This window comes from Oratosquilla oratoria, chromosome 1 (assembly GCF_046742065.1).
Source record: "Oratosquilla oratoria isolate Oo_2021 chromosome 1, ASM4674206v1, whole genome shotgun sequence".
NCBI classification, from domain to species: Eukaryota; Metazoa; Arthropoda; class Malacostraca; order Stomatopoda; family Squillidae; genus Oratosquilla; species Oratosquilla oratoria.
The window spans coordinates 56,945,828-56,973,655 of NC_134777.1; the positions used below are offsets into that span (position 1 = coordinate 56,945,828).

The 27,828-nt window shown below is 41.9% G+C and overlaps 1 protein-coding gene across 1 annotated transcript; it reads right to left on the reverse strand.

The window, feature by feature from the left end:
- Positions 1–27,563, reverse strand: LOC143028280 (uncharacterized). Its single transcript, XM_076190146.1, has 9 exons — positions 27,559–27,563; positions 27,130–27,340; positions 26,400–26,482; positions 22,120–22,257; positions 21,907–21,988; positions 6,056–6,359; positions 4,644–4,961; positions 4,278–4,397; positions 1–4,082 (listed from the first exon to the last, which is right to left on the reverse strand). Exons 1-9 carry the CDS (start codon positions 27,561–27,563, stop codon positions 3,985–3,987), a joined length of 1,359 nt encoding a protein of 452 aa, XP_076046261.1. The 3' UTR covers positions 1–3,984.
- Between the last annotated feature and the right edge of the window lie 265 nt (positions 27,564–27,828).

A 27,828-nucleotide genomic window follows, 5' to 3' on the forward strand; every position in this document is an offset into this window, starting at 1 on the left:
TGACAGTAATATCTTTTAAGTTAACATGATTATAATTTATGGGCCATATTTGCTTCCATTGCTGGGCAACCAAATCTAGTGCTTTGTTTTGGGGTCTGTCATTAAAATACACCTTGTACCAGGAGTATTTATGTTGAATTTTTGGTCAGTTAAAACTTGTATTTCTCTTGCCATAAAGCAGCCTTGGGAATAGTATATTGCCCCAATGGAAACAACAATGACATATACAATTTAATTTACATACATACATATACTAACAGCTTTTTCCCCTTTACAAGGGAGGTAGCCAAAAAGCAAAGTCATAAAATCTATTCCCACCCATTCCATCCCCACATTCTCCACTCCCATTCACCCCACTTCCTCCCTCTTATCTTGGCTCCTCTTGGATGACAAGTCATCCCTGCATCTTGCTGACTGCCCTGGGTCAGAGGCAATGTAGCAAGACAGAGCACATCCACAGTAAGACCGTTTCATTAAATTGACGACCTCTCTCTCTGTCTTCTCATGCATAAAAATAGATGTGGAGAAATCCCTTTGGTCTGTGTCAAAAATATAATTCAAACATACTCCCCCTCCAATCCCCACTCTCTTCCATGTATCCTAACATCACCCATACACAACCATTCTTCACTTACCCCTATCTTCTGTATTCTCCCCACTTCCTCAACAGACATTCCCCTTTCCCAATGTCCCTTTTATCACATCTATCCATCTCATCATTGGTTGCCCACCATGTTTATTCCTTTCGCCTATGCCTTCCACCCATCCTTTACTAATCTTTCTTCACTCATTCTTTCCATGTGTCCAAACCATCCCAATACTCTTTCATCAAACCTATCTCCCAACTCCCTTTCCACCCCCATTCTCTTCCTTACCTTCTTGTTTCTCATTCTATTTAGCCTGGTAACCCCTACCATAGTTCTCAGGCATTTCACCTCAAACACATTCAAACTCTTCCTCTCTTATGTTCCATGTTTCTGCCCCATACAGTGCTGTTGGCATACAATTTCCTCTTAGCATCCATTCCCAAATGTCTATTTCATTGCACTTTTTAATTCCTCAAGGTATTTACTTGCTTCTCTCAATCTACATTCTATCTCCACCTTCACTCCTCCCTTTCCTGCCACATTCGCACCCAAGTATCTAAAGCTATCTACTTCCTCCAGTTTCTCCCTTAATATTTACTTCCAATTTGCTGCCGCAATCTCCCCTTGTATATCTCATCACCTTACTTTTACTCACATTTATCTTTAACTTCCTTCTTTCAAACACCTTCCCAAGTTCCCAAACTCCATCACTAACTTCCATAATCCCTCCTCTGATCCTGTCACAAGTGCAGTGTTGTCAGCAAACAACAACTGGCTTATCTCCCATTTTTCTCCTTTTTCTTTAACTATCTCCAATCACCAGCCAATTACCCTTGTATTTACCTCTCACATCACCCCATCCATGTATAAGTTGAACAACCAAGGCAACATAACCCATCCCTGGCAAAGTCCCACCTTTACCTCAAACCACTCACTCTCTCCATTTCTAATTCTAACACAGGCTCTACTACATACAAACATACATACATATACCAAAGGCCCTCTCCCTCTTACAAGGGAGGTAGCCAAAAAACATAGGCATAAAATCCACTCCCACCCATTCCATCCCCACATACTCCACTCCCATCCACCCCCTCCCTCCCTCTTATTTTGGTTCCTCCTAGATGACAGGTCATCCCTGCATCTCGCCCACTGCCCTGGGTCAGAAACAGTGTTGCAAGACACAGCACATCCACAGCAAGGCCACTTCATTAAATTGGCGACCCTCCTCTCTGTCCCCTCATGCAGAAATGAAGATGGAGAGAGGTCCCTTCAGACTGCATCAATTTATTTTCCACACATACTCCCTCACCCTCCATCCCTCCCCCACAGGCTCTATTACTCTCGTAAAAACTCTTGATTGCTCTTAACAGCTTTCCTCCTATCCCATACAGCTGCAATACCTCCCACATTGCCTTCCTGTCAACTCTGTCATAAGCCTTTTCCAAATCCATAAAGGCCCAAAAAACATCCTTACCTTTTCCTAAAGTTTTCTCACATATCTGTCTTACCACAAAAATCTGGTCCACACAACCCCTACCTGTCCTAAACCCACACTATTCCTTGCCAATTACTCCCTCTGTTCCTCTTCCAATCAAAACCCTCCTATAAGCCTTCCCAACTACACAAACTGATCCCTCTGAAGCTACTACACTCACACTTGTCCCCTTTTCCAGCACTCTACCCTCTTTTAGACAAACATTAAACCTCACCAGCCAGTCCACCATCACTATACCTCCCTTTTTTAGACATTCTTCATTTACAGTCATAAGATAGTAGAACAATACCATGTTGATAAAAAAAAAATCCTGCAAAAATTCAAGTTATACCAAAAACACAAAAGAAATAAAAACATAAATGAATCAAAAGGGTCAATGAAACAAAGGCATCAATGAATCAAACAAGAGTAAATGAATCAAAGGAGTCAATTAATTAAACAAACAAGTAAACAAAGACAAAGGAAACAAGTTTATATACCAAAAGGCCTCTTCCACTAGCAAGTAAATAGAGTTGACAAGGAGAAAACTCTTTGGACTGTACCAGTTTATCCTCCATTTACAATCATTCTTCATTCACTCCTATCTCTTGCCTCCTCCCTTCCCTACTCAATGGACATTCCCCATTGGCCCAAGGCCCTGTTCACCCTACCCATCCATCCCATTCTTGGTCATCTTCTCAACTTCACTCCATCCACCTTTGCCTTTCACATTCTTTTTGCTAGTCTTTCTTCAATATTTTTTCAATATGCCCAAAATCCAATCTGCCAGCTGTCTTTCTAACCGTGCTCTGATAAAAATAAATAAATAAAATCTCATAAATGAGATAAAATTAAGTGAAATTCAATCAAATGCAATTATATAAAATCTAATGAAAACCAAGTTTAGTGAAATCATACAAGCATACACCAAAAGGCCTATAAGGTAGTGGGTAGGTAGGTGGCCAAATGAAATGAAACAAGGGGATAAATATAAAACATCAACTAGATACATTTTATGATGGCAATACCCACTCACCACCTCAGGGATGAAAAGTGAACGGGTCTTTCAGAGTGGTTGTACTTTGACTTAACCACCCACAGGTACACACATATGATGGCATCTGTTGGCCACCTCATTGAGCAAGTTTTACGAATAAAAACTACACCTAACTATTTATTCCTAGTAGCTTCTTTATAAATTGGATTCTTGCCTATGACAGATCAATCTTTCTTTATCAGAAAAGGGGATGGAATAAGTTATTCCACATTTTGAACACCATGATACAGATTTTTTTTTTATTACTATACTATTCAATCCTGTAACTCCCCCTGAACTAAATAATAGACTGCCATTAGAATAAAATCAACAAATTGACCACTAGGCTAATAACCTGAGACTAGACAGCAGAAGTCTGAGTGAATGGAGTGATAGGATGTATAGGACACAGGTACTCATGTACAGATACAAGTCATGAGTCATTGTGTGAGTGATCACTGAAGGCAACTGTGGTATAATTGGTAAGCCTGCCTACCCAGCAAGTGGTAGGTCTTGGGCTTGATTCCCAAGCAGTGCCACCATTTCAATGATATTTCCTGTCCAACATGGCACATTGAGTAGGATCCCATAGTGCTGCACACTCTCTGACTGTCCCTCAGAGGGCAGGGCCTAGGGGGTAGATGTGCAAGTGATCACTGGGGGTGACCATGGTGTAATCAGTAAGCACACCTACCCAGCAAGTGGGAGGTCTCAGGTTCAATTCCCAGGATATGGCAGTTTTTCAGTGATGGTCCCTATCCAACAGGCATTAACTCAAATGTTAACACCTGTCTCACATTAAATCAGAATCTACAGTACTGTCCATGGTACACATACATTGTTGAAATGCTGTCCTGTTTCTCACAGTGAAAACTGGAAGTTCCTTAAAGTTTCTCCCGTAGGAAAACATGCAAGATGCTTAATAGTCCTCCAGATGCAGTATGTTGACTCCATACTGCAGCACCAGGGGACTCTCTACCTCCTGAAATAAAAACAAAATAGAGGATTCATGTGTTTGTCACCTACTGTAGATGGCTGTCACCATACCAACAAAGTAATGATAATAACTGCTGCCCTAAGTTTCACCATTTGGATCCTCCCCTCATTATTCACAAATAAATTATACAACCCAGCCTAAACCTACATATAGGCAAAACCCAGGGAAATAGTTATTTACCTGGACAGTAGAGTTGATGTGTATGCAAGGACAGGATTGGGCTCTTCACATGCCATAGATGGTCTATGACCCGCTGGGCTACACTGTCAAAGAGTTCCCATTTGGTGGAGGAGCAATACCCTGCCAACCATTAAACAAATTAAGGTAAGGAATAAACTTTAAAAATATTAATTAAATTAGTACATCAAATGTTCATGACTGCAAATGGAAAATCATGAATTTGGACTCATTACAATTAAATTTCTTTTCTACTGTAAAATATGAGCATTAGCAAGTATCTAGTTATGGGTTTTGATGCATCACAACTGTGCTATTAATATTCAGTTCCTTTACTACTGTGAACTGCAAATACTAATATTCCCTAACCTGCACTAGTTTGCGTGGGTATGAATGCATGACAGTGAACTGTGTCATAGAGGTCTTGTAAACACTTTGACCCTTCCTTGTTTCCAGTGATGCGATTACAAAGGGCTGGTTTGGCAAGATGATCATCTTCCCCAGACTCTGTCATTTTTGAAGACTGAGTGCCTTTCTTGGTGACTCCTTTGATTTCCTGGACACCTTCCAACTGTTTGCTGCCTTTTGCAGATTTCTTTTCTACTTGCAGGACTTCTGCTTTTTTATCACTACTATTACTAGGAACACCATTTGTATTATTTGTTTCTGCTTTGTTCGACTGGAAATCTGAAAGGTGATGCTGTATTTCAGGGTCCCAATATTGATTATGTTGGACAAGGGGTAAACAAATTAACAAAAGCAAATACTCTACACAAACACAAATATAACAACATAACTGAAGAAACATCGAATGATGATTCAATGGTTACCCTGTCCCATGCTGCACTGTTTGTCACCAAAAAGTGAGTGTGTGTGTTTGTGTGTATTTACCTAATTGTATCACACAGGAGTGGAGCAACACTTGCTGGGTCCCATCTGCTATTCTCTGATTTTTTTTTTTATCATACCTAGCCTCAAATTCATGTACAATTCAAACTTAATCTATATCCTTGATTTCCAATTATTATATTTTGATTTGAACTTGTGTACTGTTTGAGCTTGGGCTATATCACCTTCTAAGCTATTCAAAGTATTTATGGATCTATTTGGAAACCTGTATTTCTTCACATCCTTTAGATGTGGTCTTTCTTAATTTGCTCCTATAACATCTTACAGCCCTTCCATCTTTCATCAGGAGATATACATGTGTGTGTGTGTAGGAATCAAAGTTTATACAGAGATCTTGAGCCTTGTACAAAGACTGAGTGAAAGCCTTATGGTGTTAGTATGGGTCTGTTTTTATGTTACCAACTAACAAAAGGAGGACAGCAGTTGCCAGTTATTAATTCCTTCTATGTAAAATGTAGGGTGAAATAGTTGACACTGATATGAGAGAGATCTTGGGCTCAGTTTGGAGACTGACTACAAGCTCCTCTGGGCAGAACTTCTAGAAGGATTGAAGTGGGGGTGTTGATGGGTTCTTAAGTAAGGAGACAGTTCTCTCCATGGTCTGTTTCACAAAACCACCATGAGCAGGTACCCACCATTTATCTCATCGATGGAGTAGCGTGTAATGATGATATATGTAAACCAATGGTGCATATGATGATGACAATATGAATTAATGGAATGATATATGATGGTAAAATATTGAATCAATAAAATAGCATATGATGAAATACTAAATCAGTAGAGCAGCACAGACTTACATTGATGTAATTATATCTTTATAATCAATCTTCTATACGATACACAAAATCTGCATGATTAAACAAACTCACCTCCTTGTTGATCTGAATCTACAACACCTGGTAAATGGTAGGTTTCTATATTATTTTCATTATCTATTTGCATTTTCTTCTGTCCATCTGCATCTTCTATGTAGTTTTTATCATCTGTTTGACTTTTCTTTTTATTGTCTGTGCCATTGTCATTATATTCTGTCTCTTTGGTGTAAGCAGGCAGGATATGTTGTGTCTTGCATGCAACTCTCACAAAGAATGTGAACTTGTTTGGACAGTAGAAGGGACTCTCTAGGCGCCAAGTTGTCGAGGTTGAACAAGAACCCATACGTAACTGAATCACCTGTTTTTTATACAAAATATTTAATTTGAGCAGTTTGTGGTGTTTCTACTGCAGCTTCCATATTGGATCTAATACTACTCTTCTTTTCTGCCAAATGTTGTCCATGAAAAATATCAAGTATAGTCAACAGAACTAAATTAAGCATATCATTAGCAAATATTTCATGCATATTTGGACTTTGTTCAGTGATACACTGCAAATCATATGAATTACCCTGGTGCAAGTGATCTGCCTATCATTCTTGGGCTGCTTTATTTACATATACATACTAAAGACCCTTTCCCCTAAATAAGGGAGATAGCCTAGTCATACCACACATACACACAACTGGCAGAGAGACGGCGACGATTGGACTCCAGAAAAAAACTAAATCTTCGTGGATTCAATGATGACAGAGCACCTGTGTTATATTAGTAGGGAAGGGGAAAGCTCGTGGTGTAGTGGGAAGGTGAAGAAAAAGGAGAAGGGGGGGGATTACTGATGAAAATGGAAGAAAATGAGGAAGGAGATGAATGGGCCCCGGAAGTCAGAAGGAATGTCAACAAAAGGTGTGCAGACAATAGTAAAAATATAAAAAATAGAAAATATAGATTAGAGCAGCACAATGGACGGTGAAGATAATTATTTCCATGGATTTAATGAAGATGACACCCCCCCTCCCGATTAGCAAGTCTAGAGGAAAAACTAGCAAAAATGAACGAACAGTGCAAGGTTAGGTTCAATAAAATTTAACTGATTACATAGAGTTGATAAATTGGAAGAACAAAAGGAGAACCAAAACCTAAAAAAGAAATAGAAGAATTAAAAAGACAGTTAAAAGAAGTAATGGATGAGAATGAGGAAATAAAGAATAATAATAAAGAGAATAAAGAGTCCATAGAAAAAGAGGTAAGTAGTTGGAAAAAGGTTCAGGAAAATATCAAAATTGAATTAAGAGATATAGTGAAACAACAAATGAATACACTAAGGACACAGTTATTAAAGTGATGAGAGGGAGGGAGAACATAGTAAGAGACTTTGCAGATAAAAAGAAATGTATAATTATGTTAGGAATGGAAGAGAAACATAACCCAAATAGGACTACAAGAGTAAGAGAGAAAGAGTGAATAGGGTACTAAGAATATTTCAAGAAGGTGAACAGGAAATAGGGAAAGAAATTTAAGAAATATATAGACTTTGGAAATACAATGTAGACAAGACCAGACCAATTAAAGTCAAATTCAGGTCACAAACAACAGCAGAGAATGTCTTATCAAAAACAGGAAAACTAGCAAAAAGTGATCAGTATAGACAGGTATGGATAGAAAGATAGATGAATAAAGAGGAAAGAGAGGAAGAGAAAACAAAAAGAATCAAAGCTAGGGAGGGAAAAAAACGAGAACAGAACAGTCAGACAATGAGAAATTCTATTAGATAGTGGATATGAAAGAGAGGAAAGGGTTCATAGGAGAGAAAAACAGAAGGGGAACAGAAAACACGATGGAGGTAGCAGAAAATTAAAAGTGTCCTTCACAAATATAAATGGATTAATAACAGGCTTGAATGAACTGAATTACCTAATGGAAAAGGAATCTGACATAATGGGAATTGTGGAGACAAAATTGAAAGGTCCATTACCACCCAACAGTGTAGGACATGGTGCATATAATTATTGTATTAGAAACAGAAAAGTAAAACAAGGTGATGGAGTTATGTTCCTGACTAAGGATATAAATGTGAGGAATGTTACATATGGAAAGAATAGAGTGGAAATGATCATGATGGAAATAGAGGACAGGGACAAGAAGAGCAGGAAATGTGTGGTAAATTATGTGCCTCCTAAAATGGCTTCGTGGGAAGAGAGAGAACACAAAAATATGTTAGAAGACACAAGGATAACACTAAATAAGATAATGGATGATGGAGGAAGAATAATTACGATGGGCGACTTTAATTGTAAAGAAATCTACTGGGAAGAAATGACAGTGAAGGGTGGAGACGACCTATGGGGAAATGTACTACTTGATATGATTATAGAACATACAATGACACAATGGATACAAGAGAATACTAGGTATAGAAATGAGGAAGAGCCATCGAGACTAGACCTAATAATCACATCAGAACCTGAAATTGTGGACAAGATTGAATATAAGACTAAGTAAGTGACCACATTGTCACGTCACACTGGGTTCATACTCGTGATGTGACATATTTATTCCTTGAGCATAATTACACTGTGTTATGCTACCCCTTTGTGTGAGAATGAACAATGACTCCTTGTCCGCTAAGGCCGTTGACCTGGAACGCGCGCGAAAGCTCTCGTAAGCAAGCGGCGGAGTGATACGAAGCCAACGCCGCCCGCTAGCTGAGGTCAAGGGGCGCGTGAATCGAGAAGGCGAAGTAGTGCCTCCCCTCCCTTCTACCTCATTATCTTGTAGGTTAAGGTATAAGCTAGGGAATTATTGTGAACCCTCTCCATACATAAATAAAGGAAGTAATGGATGTGTGGAGTTGGGTGGATAGGGATAGGAAATGTATTTTAAGATAAGTTGGCATTGGGCAATAGCACTTGTGTTGTGCGGTTGGGGTATAAATCAGGGGGTGAGGTCACCCACGCTGCTCCCTCCGCACTCGACCTCTGCGCATTGTCGGTACTTGTAAGTAAGAGATATTCTCATTAGTTGTGTTAATAAATATTTCGGTGATTTTGTATATCTTCTTTCTTTATCCTGGCGTGTTGGACGTATCTATAAAGAGGCGATTATTCTCTGAGACTCTGGATTGTATGAATTACTCAAACTCTGTTTTAGAGTTTGATGTAACACACAAAAACTGAGCTTAGGGCATGACATAAATGGGGGCCTGACCGGGATACACTCCGCCGCCAGATAGAGGAATTAGTGTATGCAAAAGCATTGAAAATTATTTTCAAGTAAAAACGCAAGCCGCCAAGCGATCAAAACCGTGATCGATCATACAAACGCAAGCAGATTGGCTTCATTGTTTACATTTCAGCAACGCGTTACCTATGGTATTGTAGTTGTTTTCTTCTTTTATACGATGTCTTACCCAAACACCCCAGCTAGTTCTAGGAGTAGCCCTAGTTTTGAAGGATTCCCACAGGTGAGAGAAGGGGAAAGTGACATAGAAAGCAGGAGAGGGAGCCCTCACACTGGTGATATAGAATTCGAACAAAGTAGGAGGCTAAGGAGCGAGAGATACTTCGAACCGGGGGAAGACGAAAATGACAGCATTAGGTATTATAACGCAAGGAGCAATTTTAGTGAGGGTGAAGTAGAAGGGAACATACGTAGGATGCAAGAGACAGAAATTCATTATTATGGGGAAGTCCCCCAATCCAGAAATTATGACATAGAAGATAGAAAAAGTGAGGTTAGATCAGGGGGTAGACTAGTCAGTAAGGAAAGGGAATATACCTACAGACAAAGGCCGGACACACCACAAGAAACAGGTAGACACTATTATAGAGTGGAAGGTAGGGAGACCCCAAAAATGGGAAGAAGATATAGTATGGAGTCAGATAGGATTGGTTATGAACGGTTCCCACAAGAGAGGGAAAACTACTATGACATGATAGACGACATGGACAGGTTTAGGATAGGGAGGGATCCCAGAGTAGAATCGGGGAACGAATATTATCCTAGGAGAGGACTGGAGACATGGGGGGACACGAGTGGGTGTGGAACAGGACATCACACTCACCAACAAGTGGGGACCTGTAGTGGGGGAAATGACGTCGACAATATCATTAAAGCTTCTCACATTATAGCTAAATTTAATGAAGAGGACCCAGATTTGTTTTTTTCGTCATTTGAAGGCCTGGCTAAACAATTAGGATGGAGAAGAAACATTTGGCCAGTCATGATAAGATCAAGCCTCCCCCCTAGGGCATTAGCAGTGTATAATATGTTTGACGGGGAGGGAGTCTATAATTATAGTCAGATTAAAGATGAAATATTAAAGGTATATGAGGTTACCCCGGAGTACTTCAGGAAAAAGTTTAGGGAAGAGGAAAAGGATGTCAGCAAGGGCTACATCGCCATGGCCAGGAAACTAAAGGGCGATCTCGCGAGATGATGGAAGCCTGGATTCAGACATTGATAACCTAAATCTGTTCTATGATTTGGACAGATCAAACACTAGTGAGGCGGAGGAGAAGTCCTTATCCTCACTAGAGGGAGAAATGCGGGAAGAGGTCAGAGCGCTGCTACGCGAGAATGCCAATGTGTTTTCCCCATACCCCACCGTTACACAGGCGATACACCACGACGTCGTCCTAGAAGATGGAGCGAAACCCGTGAGGCAAGCCCCGTATAGACTGTCGCCCCAGAAGAAGCGAATCATGGAGGAGGAAGTCAGGCAGCTCATGGAACAAGGGTTGGTGGAACCAAGCACGAGCCCCTGGGCTTCGCCTGCTGTGTTGGTTCCGAAACCCGGAGGTGAGTGGAGGTTGTGTGTTGACTACCGCCGTCTGAATGCTGTGACCAAGGCAGACCCCTACCCCCTTCCACGAATTGATGACCTCATTGAGGAGGTTGCAGCAGCTAGGTTCCTGTCCAAGCTGGATCTAATGAAGGGATATCACCAAATCCCCCTTACAAGTAGAGCATCGGAGGTCTCCGCATTTGTTACTCCACAAGGGCACTTTCAATATAAAGTTACCCCCTTTGGAATGAGGAATAGCGGAGCATCCTTCCAGCGCCTGGTCAATTGGATAGTTGAGGGGTTACCCGGTGTCAAGGCTTACTCAGATGACATCGTAGTTTTCTCTGACAATTGGGAGGATCACCTTCACAGGCTAAAGGAGTTGCTTGGCAGGTTGGCCCAAGCCCATCTCACCGTAAATTTGAAAAAGAGCTCCTTTGGCAGGAGTACCATCGAGTACTTGGGCCACCAAGTTGGCCAGAATTGCATCTCACCAGTGGAAGCTAAGGTGAAGGACATTGCAGAGTTCCAGGTCCCAAAGACGAAGAAGGGGATCCGAAGATTCTTGGGTATGGTGAACTACTATAGAAGGTATTGTCCAAACCTCGCTGATGTGACCGCTCCCTTGACCCGCATGCTCTCTTGTAACCCTTTCAGGTGGAATGAAGGCGCAAATGCAGCTATTGATGAGTGCAAGAGGCTTCTCTCAAGTCGTCCCGTCTTGGTAGCTCCTGACTATAGCAGGACCTTTTTCATCTTATGTGATGCAAGCCAAGCGGCTGTAGGTGCCATGTTGGCTCAGGAAAGGGATGGTTCCATGCGACCTATTTCTTTTATGTCTCAAGTCCTCAAGGATTATCAGACTAGGTATTCCACAATTGAGAAGGAGGCCCTCAGCCTCGTGTTAGCGCTAAAGAAATTCCAGGTGTTTTTAGATGGTAAGGTAATAGTCCTTAGTGATCATAATCCTCTTAAGTACATTATAGAAGGGAAGACTAAGAGTGATAGGTTGGCTCGGTGGGCGCTAGCACTCCAGGGTCACGATTTAAATCTTAAACATATTTCAGGGAAGAGTAACATGATCGCTGATGCCCTATCACGCCCAGACACAAAATGTTCAACCCTCGCTTCGCAGGTTTGAACATTTTTTTTTGGTGAAGGGGGATGTATGTCACGTCACACTGGGTTCATACTCGTGATGTGACATATTTATTCCTTGAGCATAATTACACTGTGTTATGCTACCCCTTTGTGTGAGAATGAACAATGACTCCTTGTCCGCTAAGGCCGTTGACCTGGAACGCGCGCGAAAGCTCTCGTAAGCAAGCGGCGGAGTGATACGAAGCCAACGCCGCCCGCTAGCTGAGGTCAAGGGGCGCGTGAATCGAGAAGGCGAAGTAGTGCCTCCCCTCCCTTCTACCTCATTATCTTGTAGGTTAAGGTATAAGCTAGGGAATTATTGTGAACCCTCTCCATACATAAATAAAGGAAGTAATGGATGTGTGGAGTTGGGTGGATAGGGATAGGAAATGTATTTTAAGATAAGTTGGCATTGGGCAATAGCACTTGTGTTGTGCGGTTGGGGTATAAATCAGGGGGTGAGGTCACCCACGCTGCTCCCTCCGCACTCGACCTCTGCGCATTGTCGGTACTTGTAAGTAAGAGATATTCTCATTAGTTGTGTTAATAAATATTTCGGTGATTTTGTATATCTTCTTTCTTTATCCTGGCGTGTTGGACGTATCTATAAAGAGGCGATTATTCTCTGAGACTCTGGATTGTATGAATTACTCAAACTCTGTTTTAGAGTTTGATGTAACACACAAAAACTGAGCTTAGGGCATGACACCCATATTAGTAGAACTGGAACTAAATGAAGAAAAATACATGAGAAAAAACAAACAATATAGAAAGGGAAGAATGATGTATGGAAAAACAAATTTTGATCAAATAAGAGAATTCTTTCAAAGAGCAGACTGGGAAAGGATATACAAAGAGGAAACAACAGCAGAAGAGAAATGGAAAATTTTGACAATAATTTATAGGGGAGTGGAAAAGTATGTTCCAAGACAAAAACAAGAAAAAGGATACGAAAAATGTTGGTACAACAAAAGATGTAGAGAGTTAAAAGATAAAAGGGATTAAGTTTAGATAAAATGGAGGAAAGAAACAAAAAAAACAAAAAAAAAGGAAAATATATACTGATTATAGAAATGAATATGTTCAAGTGTGCAAAGAAGAAAAGAGAAAAAACGAAAAGGATGTCATAGAAAAATGTAAAGATCAACCAAAACTATTTTATAGATTTGTAAACAACAAACTGAAAAACAAACAAGAATTAGTGAAACTACGACATGGAGTTGAATACACAGAGGAAATAGAAATGGCAGAAATTATGAACAAGCATATTAAATCAGTGTTTACAAGGGAGAACATACAAATGAGAGATGACAAGTGGGAGGGGAAAGTACCCCCTATGAAAGAGATAGAAGTAACAAAGAATGAAATAATGAATCACTTAAGTAATCTCAATGTCATAAAATTGCATGGTCCAGATGAAATGGTAAACTGGATTTTGAGAGAATGCAGGGACAAACTAACAAAATACATAGTCTAATAAGCAGTTCATTGAAAGAAGGAAAAGTTCCAGAAGATTGGAAAAGAGCAAATGTAGTACCAATATATAAGGGAGGGAACAAAGAAGACCCTACAAACTATAGACCAGTCTCCCTTACAAGTACAGTAGCAAAAATTTGTGAAAGAATTATCAAAATTTGATAGGTAAAGCATCTGGAAAAAAAATGAACTAAATCCGAGGCAGTTTGGATTTAGACAAGGAAGATCATGTGTCACAAACCTGATGTGTTTCTATTCAAGGCTAATAGATATAACACAGGAAAGAGATGGATGGGCTGATTGTGCCTTTCTAGACCTGAAAAAAACTTGACAAGGTACCACATAAGAAATTGCTTAAGAAATTAGAAACTGTAGGAGGAATACAGGGCAAACTACCAAAGTGGATGGAAGACTTCTTGGATGAAAGAAAAATGAGTGGTGATGAGAGGCAAACATTCTAATTGGGATGAGGTGATTAGTGGAGTTCCACAAGGAACAGTACTGGCCCCAATAATGTTTGCTATATATATTAATTATATGGATGAAGGAATTGAAAGTTATTTGAGCTTCTTCGCAGATGATGCAAAAATGTAATTTTCGCAGGAAAATTAATTTTTCCCTGATACAAACCTGAGGTACTCCTTACACTAGGATACTCTCGCGTAGCGCGAATATTTCTACTGCGAAATTAAAATCCTCACTCTGTGGGTCTGGGCAACGCTTATCCTCAGTAAGGGGCCCCATTGGGGCAAGGGGGGGGGCCCTTGCCCTCCACCACAAGTCTCGCACACTATAACCATTCTCTGAGCCAGGTATGATTTAAGCACAAGGTTGTCAGGCAAGGAGAAGGAACTGTTTAGAGGGGTGGTTGAGGAGGGCCATTAAAGGTAAGGAGTACCTCAGGTTTGTATCAGGGAAAAATTAATTTTCCTGCGAAAATTACATTTGTTCCGAAGAATACAAACTCTTCGGTACTCCTTACACTAGGAGACTCGGACTTAGGAGGGAAGGAAGTTGTTATCTAGCCTGGGAAACCGCTGTAAGGAAAATCTAGTGTGCTAAGACTATGTTGACCAGACCCCTATACATTCCCCTCACTTTGAAGTGCACCCCTTTCTGTTCCCTGGAGTGGAGACAGAAAGGTTATAATCACTTTTGTACCACTGAAGGGCTTGAATTGATTCCCTTGGAATGCTAGAGAGCCCGCGGGTGAGGTAAGGGAATGTAAGAGTATGAGAAGGACTATAGAAAGTTATCCCTGCAGTTGCCGAGCCAGAACCTGGATGAGTTGTCAGGGTCGGCTGTGTGCTCTTGAGGAGGGGTATATCATTTTCAGGACTTCTTGGGCGGCCACTATGGGGCCCAAAGATAAGTTCCCTAAAGATTCCCGCATAACTTCTTTGAGGTAAAAGGAAGTGAACGTATTCTGGCTTTTCCATATACCTGCTTGAAGAACCTGGTTGACTGACCGATTCTTTCTGATGACTAGGGAGGTCCCTACTGCCCTCAGGTCATGGGCAATCTGTGTGGTCCATGTCGCAGGCTCTGCGGATGACTTCCATTGTCCAGTAAGAAAAGGAATTCTTAGTGATGGGCTACCTTTAGTAGAGATGAACAACCACTTTAATTCTGGTCGAAGATGTTCGGTTCTCTTGAGGTAGGTCCGGATGGCTTGTACCGGGCATAGAACTGTTTCAGTCTATTCTCCCCCTGCAAATTCGTCTAAGGATGGAACACTAAAGGACCAGAATCTAGGGTCGGATTTGGCAGGATCTTTGTTTTGGCAATGAATTGAGGCATGAAAGTGAAGGAGACCTCTTTCCATCCTTTGGAATGGGCGACTCTATAAGAGATGGCATGTAACTCCCCTACTCTCTTGGAAGATGTCAGGGCTAGCAGAAAAAACTGTCCTCTAGGAGAGGTCCTTCAGATGTGCCTCTCGGAGAGGTTCGTAAGGGGGACCCCTCAGAGAGTTCAGGACTAATGCCACATCCCGCGGAGGAGAACTGATTTCCCTGGGGGGGGCATGATCTTTGAAGTGCCTGAAGAGCATGGAAATTTCCTGTGAAAGGGCTAGGACCATGCCCTTCAGAGAAAACACCTGATTTAGAGCTGCCCTATAGCTTTGTACTGCCGAGAGGGAGATCTTCCTGGACTTCCTGAGGACGTGGAAGGAGGCGATCTCAGGAATGGTGGCTCGAACTGGGACTAACTTCCTGGAGTGGCACCATTTGCAAAGGCGCATTTCCCTTGATAAAGGTTAGCTGAGGATGAGCAAATAGGAGCGGACATGTCCTCAACCACTTCTCTGGGAAAACCCTTCTTTAGGAGGATCTGGACCATAGTCTGAACGCGTGAAGATTGAGTGCTGAAGGGTTCTTGTGCCAAGGCCCGTTGATGGGTGGATACAGAAGATCTGGTCTTCCCTGAAGGGCCAGAGGCTCTTCTACTGCTAGCTCGAGGGCGTCCGGAAACCATGGGGCTTCGGGCCACCAAGGAGCGATCAAAGTCATCCGAAGGTAGGATGCGTGTCTTGCTCTGAGGTACCTTCTGGAGCAAGGGAAATGGTGGGAAAGCGTAGGAGTCCAGGTTGTCCCAACTGTGCAGAAGAGCGTTTTCTCCTGCTGTCAGAGGATCCAGGAAAGGGCTGAAATATTGGGAGTTGGTGATTCCATCTCATTGCAAAAAGGTCCACTAGAGGGGAGCCCCATTTGCTGAGGATGAAGTTCGCTACTTCTCGATAGAGGGACCATTCTGTGTTGATTATCTGATTCTTCCTGCCGAGGTGGTCCGCCCAGACATTCCTCTTCCCCGGGATGTAACGGGCTTTGAGTGACACCTGGAGATTCTTGGCTAGGTTGAGGATGTCCATCATCAGAAGGCATAGTTCCTGGGAGACTGTGCCCCCCTTGCTCGTTCAGGTAGGGTACTACCGAGGAGTTGTCCGACATTATGCCCACTACTTTTCCTGAGACTTGATCCTTGAAGTGACGGAGAGCCAGGAGTACTGCTTTCAACTCAAGCCAATTGATATGGGCTGTCCGCTCGACTGTGGACCAGGAACCGCTGATGTGATCGTCGTTGAGGTGGGCTCCCCAGCCCTCCTTGGAGGCATCGGAGAACAGGAGGACTTCGGGGGGAGATGGGCCGAGGGGCATCCCCATGAGAAGGTTGCATGGGCCTTCCACCAGAGAAGAGAATCCTTGACTTCTTCGGTGAGGGAGATGTGTTGTAGGGGTTCTCCCTCTTGCGGGGCCCATTGAGACTTGAGGAGCCACTGTAGCGGTCGCATTCTTTGTCTACTCCAGGGGATTAATTTCTATATGGAGGCCATATGGCCCAGGAGGATTTGGCATTGTGTAGCCGTCAGGAACCTGGTCGATAGTGCCTGTGCAACTAGAGAAGCGAGATTCGGGATCCCCTTTCCTACTAGGAAGGATTCCATTAGGGAGGAGTCCAGGACCATACCCAGGTACGTGACTCTCTGTTCTGGTAAGAAATCTGACTTTTCCGGGTTGACTACTGTGCCCAATTTCAGGACAAAGGTTAGGACCATTCTCAGGTGTTCTGGCATAGCTGGGCGGAATGCATCTTGGAGGTCCAGCGACACCATGAAGTTCCCTTCCCTGATAGACGCCCTTACGGACTCTGGGGAGGCCATTCGGAACTTTGTCAGGGAAAAGGAACTTGTTGAGTGGAGACAAATAGATGACTGGTCTCCACACCCCTGTTGTCTTTTCTACTAGGAATAGCCGTGAGAAGAACCCTGGGTCCGGAGTCGAGACTTCCACTAAAGTTCCTGTCTGGAGCAAAACGGAGGATTCCTCCGCTAGGGCCCGCCCGCGAGCCGAGTCCGGGTGGAAGCTGCTGACTTGGATGGGATAGAGGGAGAGGTTTGGGACAGTGGAAAAGGGAAGACAATAGCCCGTCTTAATGACTCAGTAGGTCCAGTCTTCCGCCCCGGCCTCTTCCCATGCTCTCCAGTAGAGGGAGAGGCAACCCCCTATCCTGTGCAGAGGGGCTGGCGAATTCCTAGGAGTCCTGTGGGGGAGTCCGGAGCCTCTATAATGTTTGCGTCTAGGATCTCGGAGTCCACCATATCCGGGGGAATCAGCGTGTGGGTGAGCATAAATCTCCCTGAGGAGGGGGTCACTGGGGTCCCCGAGGATGGTGTCTCTCCTGCGGGACTCGAAGTTGGCCCAGGACGTTGAGAGACAGGAAACCTGATGCTTCAGGGCTCTGCTCGCGCTTGCCAAAAAGCCTGGAGGTCGCATTCTTCCTGGGGTTGTAGTGCGGGTAAGAACCCCCACGCCGAGGCAAGGAGGCGTTCTAGCCAGGAGTTCACCGCCAGGGACAGAGCCAGTGATTGAAGGTGGTTGCTGACTTCCCTGCCAGAGAGGAGGACGTTTCGTCTGCGCAGCGACTCGGCGTCCGCCTTAACCAGCTCTGGTAACCTCGCCGGGATCGAGGCTGCTCCGAGGGTTGACCCCGATGGGGTGTAGAAGCGCTTCTGGTGTTCCAATGGGACCGGAAGCCAACGCGTCTTCTCGGTCGTCCTTGTTGCGAGAGCGTCGGAGGCCTGGGCCATGGCTCTCGCCGTCTGCGTACTCCATGGAAGGTGGAGGGGAGGAGGCTGGGCTTTCTGAGAGTTGGCCGTCATGAAGATGTCAGACTCGAATGTGGCTTCCTCTTCTTTCGGGTGGCCCAGTCGATTCGCCCTCCGAACCCTCGCGAGGACGTCCGAGAAGGAAGGTGGGACCACCATCGAGGATTCCGACTGGGAAACGGGAGGGGAAAGGGAGCGTGGCCCCCCCCCCCCTACGGAGCTGTGGACATCGTCGTCGGCGTAGGAGGGGTCGGGACGGGCAGAGAGGAACCTCACGCTACCATCCCGGTCACTGATGGGTACAGAGGGGGGCCGAGCAAGTGGAAGATGGTCGAGGGGGGCCCTTGGGGGCGGTGACTCCTCACGAGCTTCCGTGCGGTGCACGAACCGCGCTTGAGAAGCGCGGAAAAAGCTGGCGACAATCGAAGCGGATTGCTTGATTTTCGGCACCGACGTAAACATGGAGAGATGTTAACGCGGTCACTACTGCGAAGAGAATGGTTATAGTGTGCGAGACTTGTGGTGGAGGGCAAGGGCCCCCCCCCCTTGCCCCAATGGGGCCCCTTACTGAGGATAAGCGTTGCCCAGACCCACAGAGTGAGGATTTTAATTTCGCAGTAGAAATATTCGCGCTACGCGAGAGTATCCTAGTGTAAGGAGTACCGAAGAGTTTGTATTCTTCGGAACAAATGTTGAAAAAAGTGAACACCGAAGATGATTGTGAATCACTGTAAAGCGATCTCAATAAAGTATGGGAATGGAGTAGGAAGTGGGAGATGGAATTCAACATTAAGAAGTGTAGTATAATGGAATTTGGATGAAGCAAAAAAAAAAGAATAGTGGGATATACATTGGGAGAGGAAGAAATTAAAAAAGTGGAAAAAGAGAAGGACCTAGGAGTCATTATTATGAATAATATGTCCCCTGAGAAACATATATACAAAATTTTTGGAGAAACTTATAACTTAATAAGACCAATCAAAGTAGCATTTACATACCTGGACAGAGAAATGGTGAAGAAAATACTAATCACTTTGATAAGACCAAAATAGTATGCAGCGACGACATGGTCACCAAGTACAAAAAAATGTATAACAAAACTTGAAAGAATACAAAGAGCAATTACAAAGTTGGCACCAATGCTCTCAGAACTATCTTATGAGGAGAGGCTGGCCAAACTTGAACTACAGACATTAGAGCAAAGAAGCGAGAGGAGACTTGACAACTATTTATAGAATCATGAAAGGCATGGAAACTATTGATAGAGAGGATCTAATAAAATAGGATAGTAGAGATACAAGAGGACATGGAAAGAAAATCAAGAAAGAAAACTATAGAAAAGACCTGAAAAAGAACAGCTTTCCCTTCAGGAAACAGATTAGATGAGAATGTGGTGTGTACAAAAATGATACACGAATTTTAAAAACAATCTAGATAAAACGAGATATGGAGACAGGACACCACAAGCATAGCTCCCCTTCCCATAAAATACAACTAGGTAAATACACACACACACTTCATACACATCAAAACTCATTTAATGTCCCTGCCATCTCAATACCTTGTGGATGAAGGCTCATCCCTATCCCCTACTACACAGCTCAGATCAAAAGCAATGGAGTAAGACATATGCTCCACAGCAGGACCCAAAAGCTAGAGCTGGTTTACCCCTGCCACTTTATATGGTGATTTCCACTCCTTATCCACTCAAGAAAATTTACTGAGCAGATGAGAGAATCCCATAACCCCTTCCATATGATGATGCCTACATAGGCATCATGAGGCACGAGTAGGTATATGAGGATGCTGGTGTTGGTGTCTTGATTATATTTATTTTGTAGTTGTAGCTGAGTGACCCCCATATTCTGTGAACTGGCTTGATCATATTTTCTGTGGTTATTAATATTCAGAGTGAAAGAGAACAAATAATACAGCTATAACTTTATATTTATATTGTGATGCATCACTGAATCATCGTACATCAGGCAGCTGATGCTGCCCACAAGAATTTGAGTTGTACTTAATAGATTAAGGCCGTATGACCTACCAAAGCATTTCAGTTAAGTTCTGTGTGTTCTTTGTTAGTATGTGGGTGAGTTGAGTTTATTATCTATCCAGGCTCACCTTAGTAAACATACACATGTACACCAAAAGGCCCTTTCCCCCCTCATAACAGGAGTGACCAACTCAAAGTGTATATCCATTCTTCACCTATCCAAAACCCCTTTGATGTTCCATCTATCTTAGCTCCTTGTTGATGAAGGGTCATCTCTGTCCCTGGTCCACTGCTCAGGTTAGAAGCAATGAAGCAAGAAACAGTGCCTTGTAAGACCTGAAGCTAATTTAACCCAACCCATCACTTCATCACATGGTTCAAGGGAACAACAGTAGTATAAAAGTATCATCCAATACTGGCCTCTAAACTCCATACTACACCTAACTCCCCTAGATGTATACCCAACTGTAAAATTCACCCCACATTTTGCACAACCACAATAATAGGACTGTATTCAGGCCACCATCCAGCTTTCAGTACCAACACAAAATAAGTCTGGCCATAGAATCAAATTGCCCCAGGTCCAATCACCAAACAGAAGACACAGAATCCTACACTGCCTACTCTAGCCTTACCCATACAACAACACATTATCTCTTCTTTGAGTGATTTATAAACCAAAATCCAGTGGTCACTGCTGGTTACCTGGGTGCCTTGGGTCCTGCAAGAAAGACCAAAGACAACCTACTGGTTGATTGATTGATAATGATAGCTTCAAGAAGAAGGCTAAGTAAGTCTATTATAGTCTGCACTCCAAGGAGTCTGTTCAGGATGTGGCATATGTTGTGATCTACCAGCCATTCTGCCAAATCAACCTTAATAAATGCCTCTCTCTCTCACTCTCTCTCTGTCTCTCTCTCTCTCTTATTTCCCATCTATGTGTTATTTGAAATATATTTATTTTTGTATAATATAATGATTATAACTTTTTAGGATTATAACAGCGATTACCCACCCCATCCTATTTATCTCACCTGTGACAACTTGGCAACATGGGGAAAAAGCACATTATACCATACAGCTTCCTTTACTATGTACACATACATACATACATACATATGCCAAGGGCTCTCTCCCTTACAAGGGAGGTAGCTGAAGTCAAAAGGAATAATTCCACTCCCATCCATTTCATCCCCACTCATTCCACCCCTATTCACCACCCCTCCCTCCCTTTTATCTTGGCTCCTTCTGGATAACAGGTCATCCCTGCATCTTGCCCATCGCCCTGGGTCAGAAGCAATGCAGCAAGACACAGCACATCCACAGCAAGGCTGCTTTATTTAATTGGCAACCCCCCTCTCCATCCCCTCATTGAAGAAGGGGAGAAGTCCCTTTGGGCTGTGTCAAAATATCATTCACACAGAATCACTCCCTAACCTCTCCCCCCCCATCCCCCACCCACTCTTTTCCATGCATCACAGTACAAACTCATTCTCCATCACTCCATCTTCTGCCAACTCACTTCCTTCCTCAACAGACCTCCCCCTCTTGCTCAATGCCCCTTTTACCCCATCCACCCATCTCATCCTCAGTCGTCCACTTAAGTTCACTCTATCCACCTCTGCCTTCCACACTTCTTTTACTAATCTTTCTTCACTTATGTACTATGTGCACAATATAAAAAATCAAATAGCACATAGGAAATAAGAGAAGGAGAGGAATGTACATGGCTAGTAGTAAATCATGACATATGCCACACTCTGAATGGACTCCTTGGAGCATAGACTTTAGTGCTCCTGAAAAGTGCATCAGAGAAAAAAGAAAGAAAAGAAAAAAAAATAAACTAAAGAAAAAATAATAAATATTAGTATTAATAATAATTACGTACAGTAGAGCCTTACCGATATGGAAACAACTTCAGTATTTTTCTCAAGCTTAGCTATCTGTTTTCCAACGTGACTGAGCGTCTTCGATATGGCATCACTTTTTCGGGTAATAATTGAGAAAGGAAAATAGTTATTAGCACAAGTTTCTTCATTCACACAACATGAAAAATAAATAATTCAATGTTTCAATCAATCCAAACCCTTTTATACTGGAACAAGATGTCTAACTTTGTGGGTCCTTCATCAGGAGGAGCCTTGAAGTCCCTGAAGAGAAGAAAAGTCCCAGGTCTGTCTCCAAAAGGTGTCTTTGTTGTATGATTGACCCGATGAGCTGTCAAGAAGAACACCCTGATGAACCTGCAGAATCTGGAGGTTTGGAAGTTAATCTGGTGTAATATACAATGTTATGAGGTTTCTATATCATAAGAGGTTCTCTATCTGTATATTGGAAAAACAAAGTTTACATTCAATGTATAATTCCTATGATCTTTTGATATCAAACTTTGGAAATGCAAAGGCAATGGAAACAAAGCTAAAGACTGCATAAATTGAAAGATATTAATGCTAGGAATAACACTGAAGGACAGGAAAAGAGCAAACTAGTGATACTGTAGAGGAGCAGAAGTGAAACTGAATGACATAGCAAGTATCCAGAGGGGGGAAGCATTACTGACTGGATGCCACAAAATGGAAACCTGAGTGAAGGGGATAGGATGTGATAGCGAAGTTTTTTGGGAGTGATGTGGCTGAGAGTTGCTCAATTGTGCAGCTTATGGAGGAAGTTAAGTAGTGGATTTTGAATGTCTGATTCAGTGACATAACAATTAAAATTACGGACACTAACATAAAACATTTTCTCTGAATAAGGGTTTTGGACAACAGAAGGAAAACAATTCAAAAGAACCACAATGATCTACACTTCCACAGCTAGGTTCGCAAATCAGTAAAACATAAAACACTTTACACGCTACACAAAAAACATTGAGAGAAATAACATGTCCACCCCAATCATTCAGTGATGTGCTGCCAATACTGCATGGTAAATATAGGAATATCATAATTAAGTCACACCCTTATAAAGGGGGAAATACCCATTAGCGCATATTTATGTATGAGAAACTCCTTAATACTCTGAAATGCTAAATTTACAATCACTGTAAAATCCTGGCTATGATCTAGATGTGAAACCTGAGAACTGACAAAAGTTATGGATCTAAGTAGTGCAGAAGATTAGAGAGGTCGCTGCTGGGAATAACACTAACTGGGTGATATTATAAGAGAATCTGCTCCCAAGGATTGGTGCCACCTGCATACATGCTAGTGGCAAGGTCCTTTTGTAGTGGTTTAGCCCCCAACTCTTGGGGCTGGTGAGGTAGTTGTTGTTGTTGTCGTTCCCTAGACTGTCTGTCCGAGCAGTCCCGTCTCCCCAAGGAAGGCCACAGCCGAAACTGGGTTTTCCCACAAATCCTTTATAGAGTGTATGTTGTGTTGTTTGCGTGCATGATTGTGTATAATGCAGTCTTCCATTATGTGTTGTATGGTATGGGGTGAAGTGTTACATCCTGGGCAGGTCCTGGAGCTGCAACGTCTACGTCGTGGGACCACCCCCCAACCCCAAGAGTTGGGGGCCAATCAGCAGCAACCACCCCTGGCCATCAGCTCTACGCAGATGGTGAGGTAGTTCCATGAGAAGCTGTAGATGCCGCCATACCAGGCTTTGACACCACCACACCAGTTTTCGATGGCATCAATTCAGATAAGCCCCTACACAGAATACTTCTCATACCACTAGACATTAGTAAAATTTTCGTTGCCATCTCCTGTCACAATCTCATAAGCAATATATACAACACAAACGTACACAATAATACCAAAAAATGACTGGCCAATTATCTTTCGTAGCGCGCAGTCATCCACAGCTGATAATTGATCCTGGAGAGGCTTAGTTCACAAAACTGGCTGGTCCTATGTACTTTCCCACTACTCTTAGTTAATTAGGTAATCTTTATGGTCCTCTCATTGTTGATGCAAAACTGAATATTTACCAAAAACTTCGCTATTCTAACTTCTTCCCGAATTCTTGGAGGATTAAACAAAATAACCCTCGATAAAATGAGCGTATCAACATTATATCACACTGAAAAGATTTACATTGGACCACGAGTTACCTCCTCTAATGTGTGTATGCTGGGCATCAGCATATTCAAAACACTGCGCAATACTTCCTACCCTTTAGAAAGTCTGTGTTTATCTTTGAATACATAGTAATATAAACATGATCAATGTCAACTCTATTTTTCATCTTGAATGTCAACTTCAAAGGAGTCCTCAGATCTAATGGTACTATGACTTTTCATCCCTCATCATTTTATCACATGAAATTTCATCATCTGACAGTTAACCATTCATCTTTTCATCACAAAGACATTTCATCACTTCACAGTTAAACACCTCGACAGTTAATCATTGCTCATTCCATCATATGACATTTAATCAGATAATCAGTCTTTTTTAACAATAGCTACAGCACATACTGTATGTATACCAATACTGGGGGATTAGTGATTTATATTGGAAAGTGTCAAAACATTTGCTGGAACTAATGTACAATAAAACAAGTAATACCATTCACGGAGTGTAGGTTTAAGGGTATAGACATATTCATGAGCAGATCTAGGCCTGTCACTTAGATCTGTTAACGACCGTTTAAATAGTGGTGGATTATTGACGCAAAGTATCATGGACATGCAACACAATAGAAACACAATGAGTTTAAAATGTATTGTCTTCTAATAATATTTTCAAACAATTTTTTATGCTCCTTGACAGAACATTTATATATAAAATACTATATGTTGATGTAGTTTTCTTAAAATTAACTATCATATATGAAAAATTGCAAGCATTTACAGTTATACGATTGTGGTGAAAAGTAGTACTGATGAAATGTAATGGCGATGAAAAGTCCAGAGGTGAAATGCATTGGTGATGAATTGTCTGATGATGATCTGACACATGATTAAAAGTACAGACGCTCCTCTACTTACGTTCATTCGTTTTACATTTTTTCGATTTTATGTTTGAACCGACTGTAAAAAAAAAATTGTAAAAAAAAAAAAAAAAAAATTGAGTGGTTTTTTTAGTTTAGCGCACTCTCTGTAGTTCAAACGATACTTACGCATGACGCTGCGTCCATTGTTTACATGGCACAAACGACAGACTGAACGTGCCTTGCCTCATCCTCCTCCTCCTCCTCCACCATCTCAATTTATGTTGCTTGAATTTAATTTATTTGAAATTAATGTTATTATTTTACAATGTTATGTGTATAATTAATGATTTAGGGGTGTTTTATAACATACGGTAATAGAATTTACGGATGTATAGTACAGTAACAACTTATGTTCATTTTCAACTTACGTTCGGCCGTTCGGAACGTAACTAAAACGTAAGTTGAGGAGCGTCTGTAGTATGATGATGTGTCGAGTGATTAAATGACAAGTGATGAAATGTCACCTAACCGATCTAACTATAGTAAACCCTTGACATAGCGGACGATATGGGGACAGGGGTCTGTTGTTATATCCAAAGATCCGTTATAACCGAGGATCCGTTATATCCAATGGAAATACAGGACAGATTCGTTATACAGTATCCCGAAGTTTGTCAGGTATTCGAAATTAGTAGGATTAGAAATTACAGTAAACCCTTGATATAACATTTGATATGGGGGACAGGGGTCTATCATTATATCCATTATAACCGAGGATCCCTCACTATAACGGATGAAAATCCTTTACAACGAGTGTTTGTCTGGTCATATTTTTTGTCCGTTATATCTGATATCCGGTATATCGAGATCTGTTATATCGAGGACTTACTGTACATAAAATTTCAAGAAGTCATAGAGTACTGTACTTCTTTTAATCATTTAGTAACTTCTCCTCTGAGAAGGTTCACTATGAAATTTTGTGTTGAAACTTCACTGGTGTCAATTCCTTTAGGCCATACCCAATGGTAGCTTGCACACTGCCATTTAGTAAATGCCAAGAAATAATTCTAGGCATTAGTTTAATACTAACAACTGTAAATTCCTAAATTGTCACTAAAGGCGACGAATTCACTAGAATATCCCCAAAAAGCCACAATCCCCAGATTGTCACTAAATGCATGAAAAAGTCCCAATCTGGGGACAAAATCTTTATAAGAGGGAGCTGTGGACAGAAGTGGAAGATACTGTAGAAGTGATAACAGAGACAAGTGGGCTTTGGCAACCCAAGTAAACAAATAGATTCATTATTTAATTAACAAGGAAAATAAAGTTATAAAATAAATAGATGTAATTAATACACAAGTAAGTGAAGAAGTAAATACTGTGAAGAGATGAAATATACAAGGATGCAGGAGTGTCAGAGTTTGGCATAGTCATGCAACTCATGATGATGTTGCGAGAAAGTCTTGTTTAGCAATGGATTTCAAGCAATTGATGACTTGTGTAGAGTACGTACCTTGTAAAGCCATTCTGAGAAAACTTCTGTAAGCTCTCTTCTGTATTAAAATCAGCTTGTATAATTCCCTGGACAACAGTATCCTGCATGTGGGAAAATTACTTATAGATATTTCAACCTACAGAAGCTCCCTACATCATGAAAATTTGAAGAGTATTGCCATTCATTGTTTTAAGTGTACACACAAATATATATCAGTGAAGGAAGAATAACGAGGGAGACAAACCGGTGAATTGTTTGATAAATATGTTATGTGTTTAACACCTCAAGTAATTAATTTTCTTATTTTCAAAAGATTCACATTCCTCCTCTCAATGTATGCTAGTCTTATAGATCAGAAAGGTTCCTAAATGTGCACTCTTTTTTAACATGTGGCATTAGTAACCTACAGTACTTGCATGAAGAGAGAAATTAGTGATTCTCACAAGAAAATTATGTATTCTTTTATGAGTACCTCATCCCCCCCCCCCTACACACACACCCAGCTTGGTAACCTCCGCTCTTGACTCTGTTCTTCCGCTCCTTACAGTCCCCCAGAAAAACCATACCTTCTCCTCATGATTTCCTGTCCCACCACCCAGTGTTGCTTGCCTAACCTCTACTCTATCCCAATTTTCCCCTTGCCCTCACTTCTGTTGTTCTTAACTCCTTCATACACATTCCATTAGTGCTTCTAGTGGTTGTCGTAGTTTCCATTGCCCACATATCAACCACACTTCAGCAGTGTTACCAGTGTCTGCACGTTGACAATCTTCGACGGTGCAGCGCGGTCTTGTAAATAGGTGTTGACTCTCTCCAGGAGAACCTCGACACTGTCCCAATCCTCTTCCCGGCGCGACTTGCCCTCCTCCAAGTTTGGTGTGAAGTCACGGTACCCGAGAAGAATTCGAATTCTTTCTTGCTCGCTCTCACTCGTTCTCCTGAGCCACACTCGAAGTCCTCTGTGGATTAAAAGAGTTCTTCAGCAGTGTGGTCATTCATCCATCACAGACACTTAAATATTTTTACCTATACAAGCAGGGTTGCCAGATGAAAATTTAACTGTAAGCCAAGAAACTTAAAAAAAAAAAAAAAAAAAAAAACAGAAATATGCCAAACCATGCTAAAGAACGCAAAAGAAAAAAATGCCAACACATATAAACTTTATTATTATCCATACCTCATAGAATTTTTTTCAGATAAAGATCATCCACATCCTTTTCACTTTCAGGAGTAGAAAAGTTGCCATAAAGCTTCTCAGATGTGAATTAGCATTTCTTGAGGTGCTTGGAGGCGTCTGCAGCCTTTGCCACTGAGCAGTAAGTTCGCTCTTATTCTGACGATTGCATCAAGAAGATCTAGCTGCATTCTGCTTCGAGCCTTTGTTTCAAGATATGCTACAAGTGAAAAAATTCTTTCAACTACAGCATTACTGACTGGAGTTATTAGA

Bases quoted from the DNA above. Each gene is read 5' to 3' on its own strand.
- LOC143028280 (XM_076190146.1), bottom strand. The intron at 4,398-4,643 runs GTTAGGGAATAT...AATGGTTGGCAG, and splicing joins ACCCACGCAAACTAGTGCAG to GGTATTGCTCCTCCACCAAA. The intron at 4,083-4,277 runs GTAAATAACTAT...TTTTTATTTCAG, and splicing joins ACATCAACTCTACTGTCCAG to GAGGTAGAGAGTCCCCTGGT.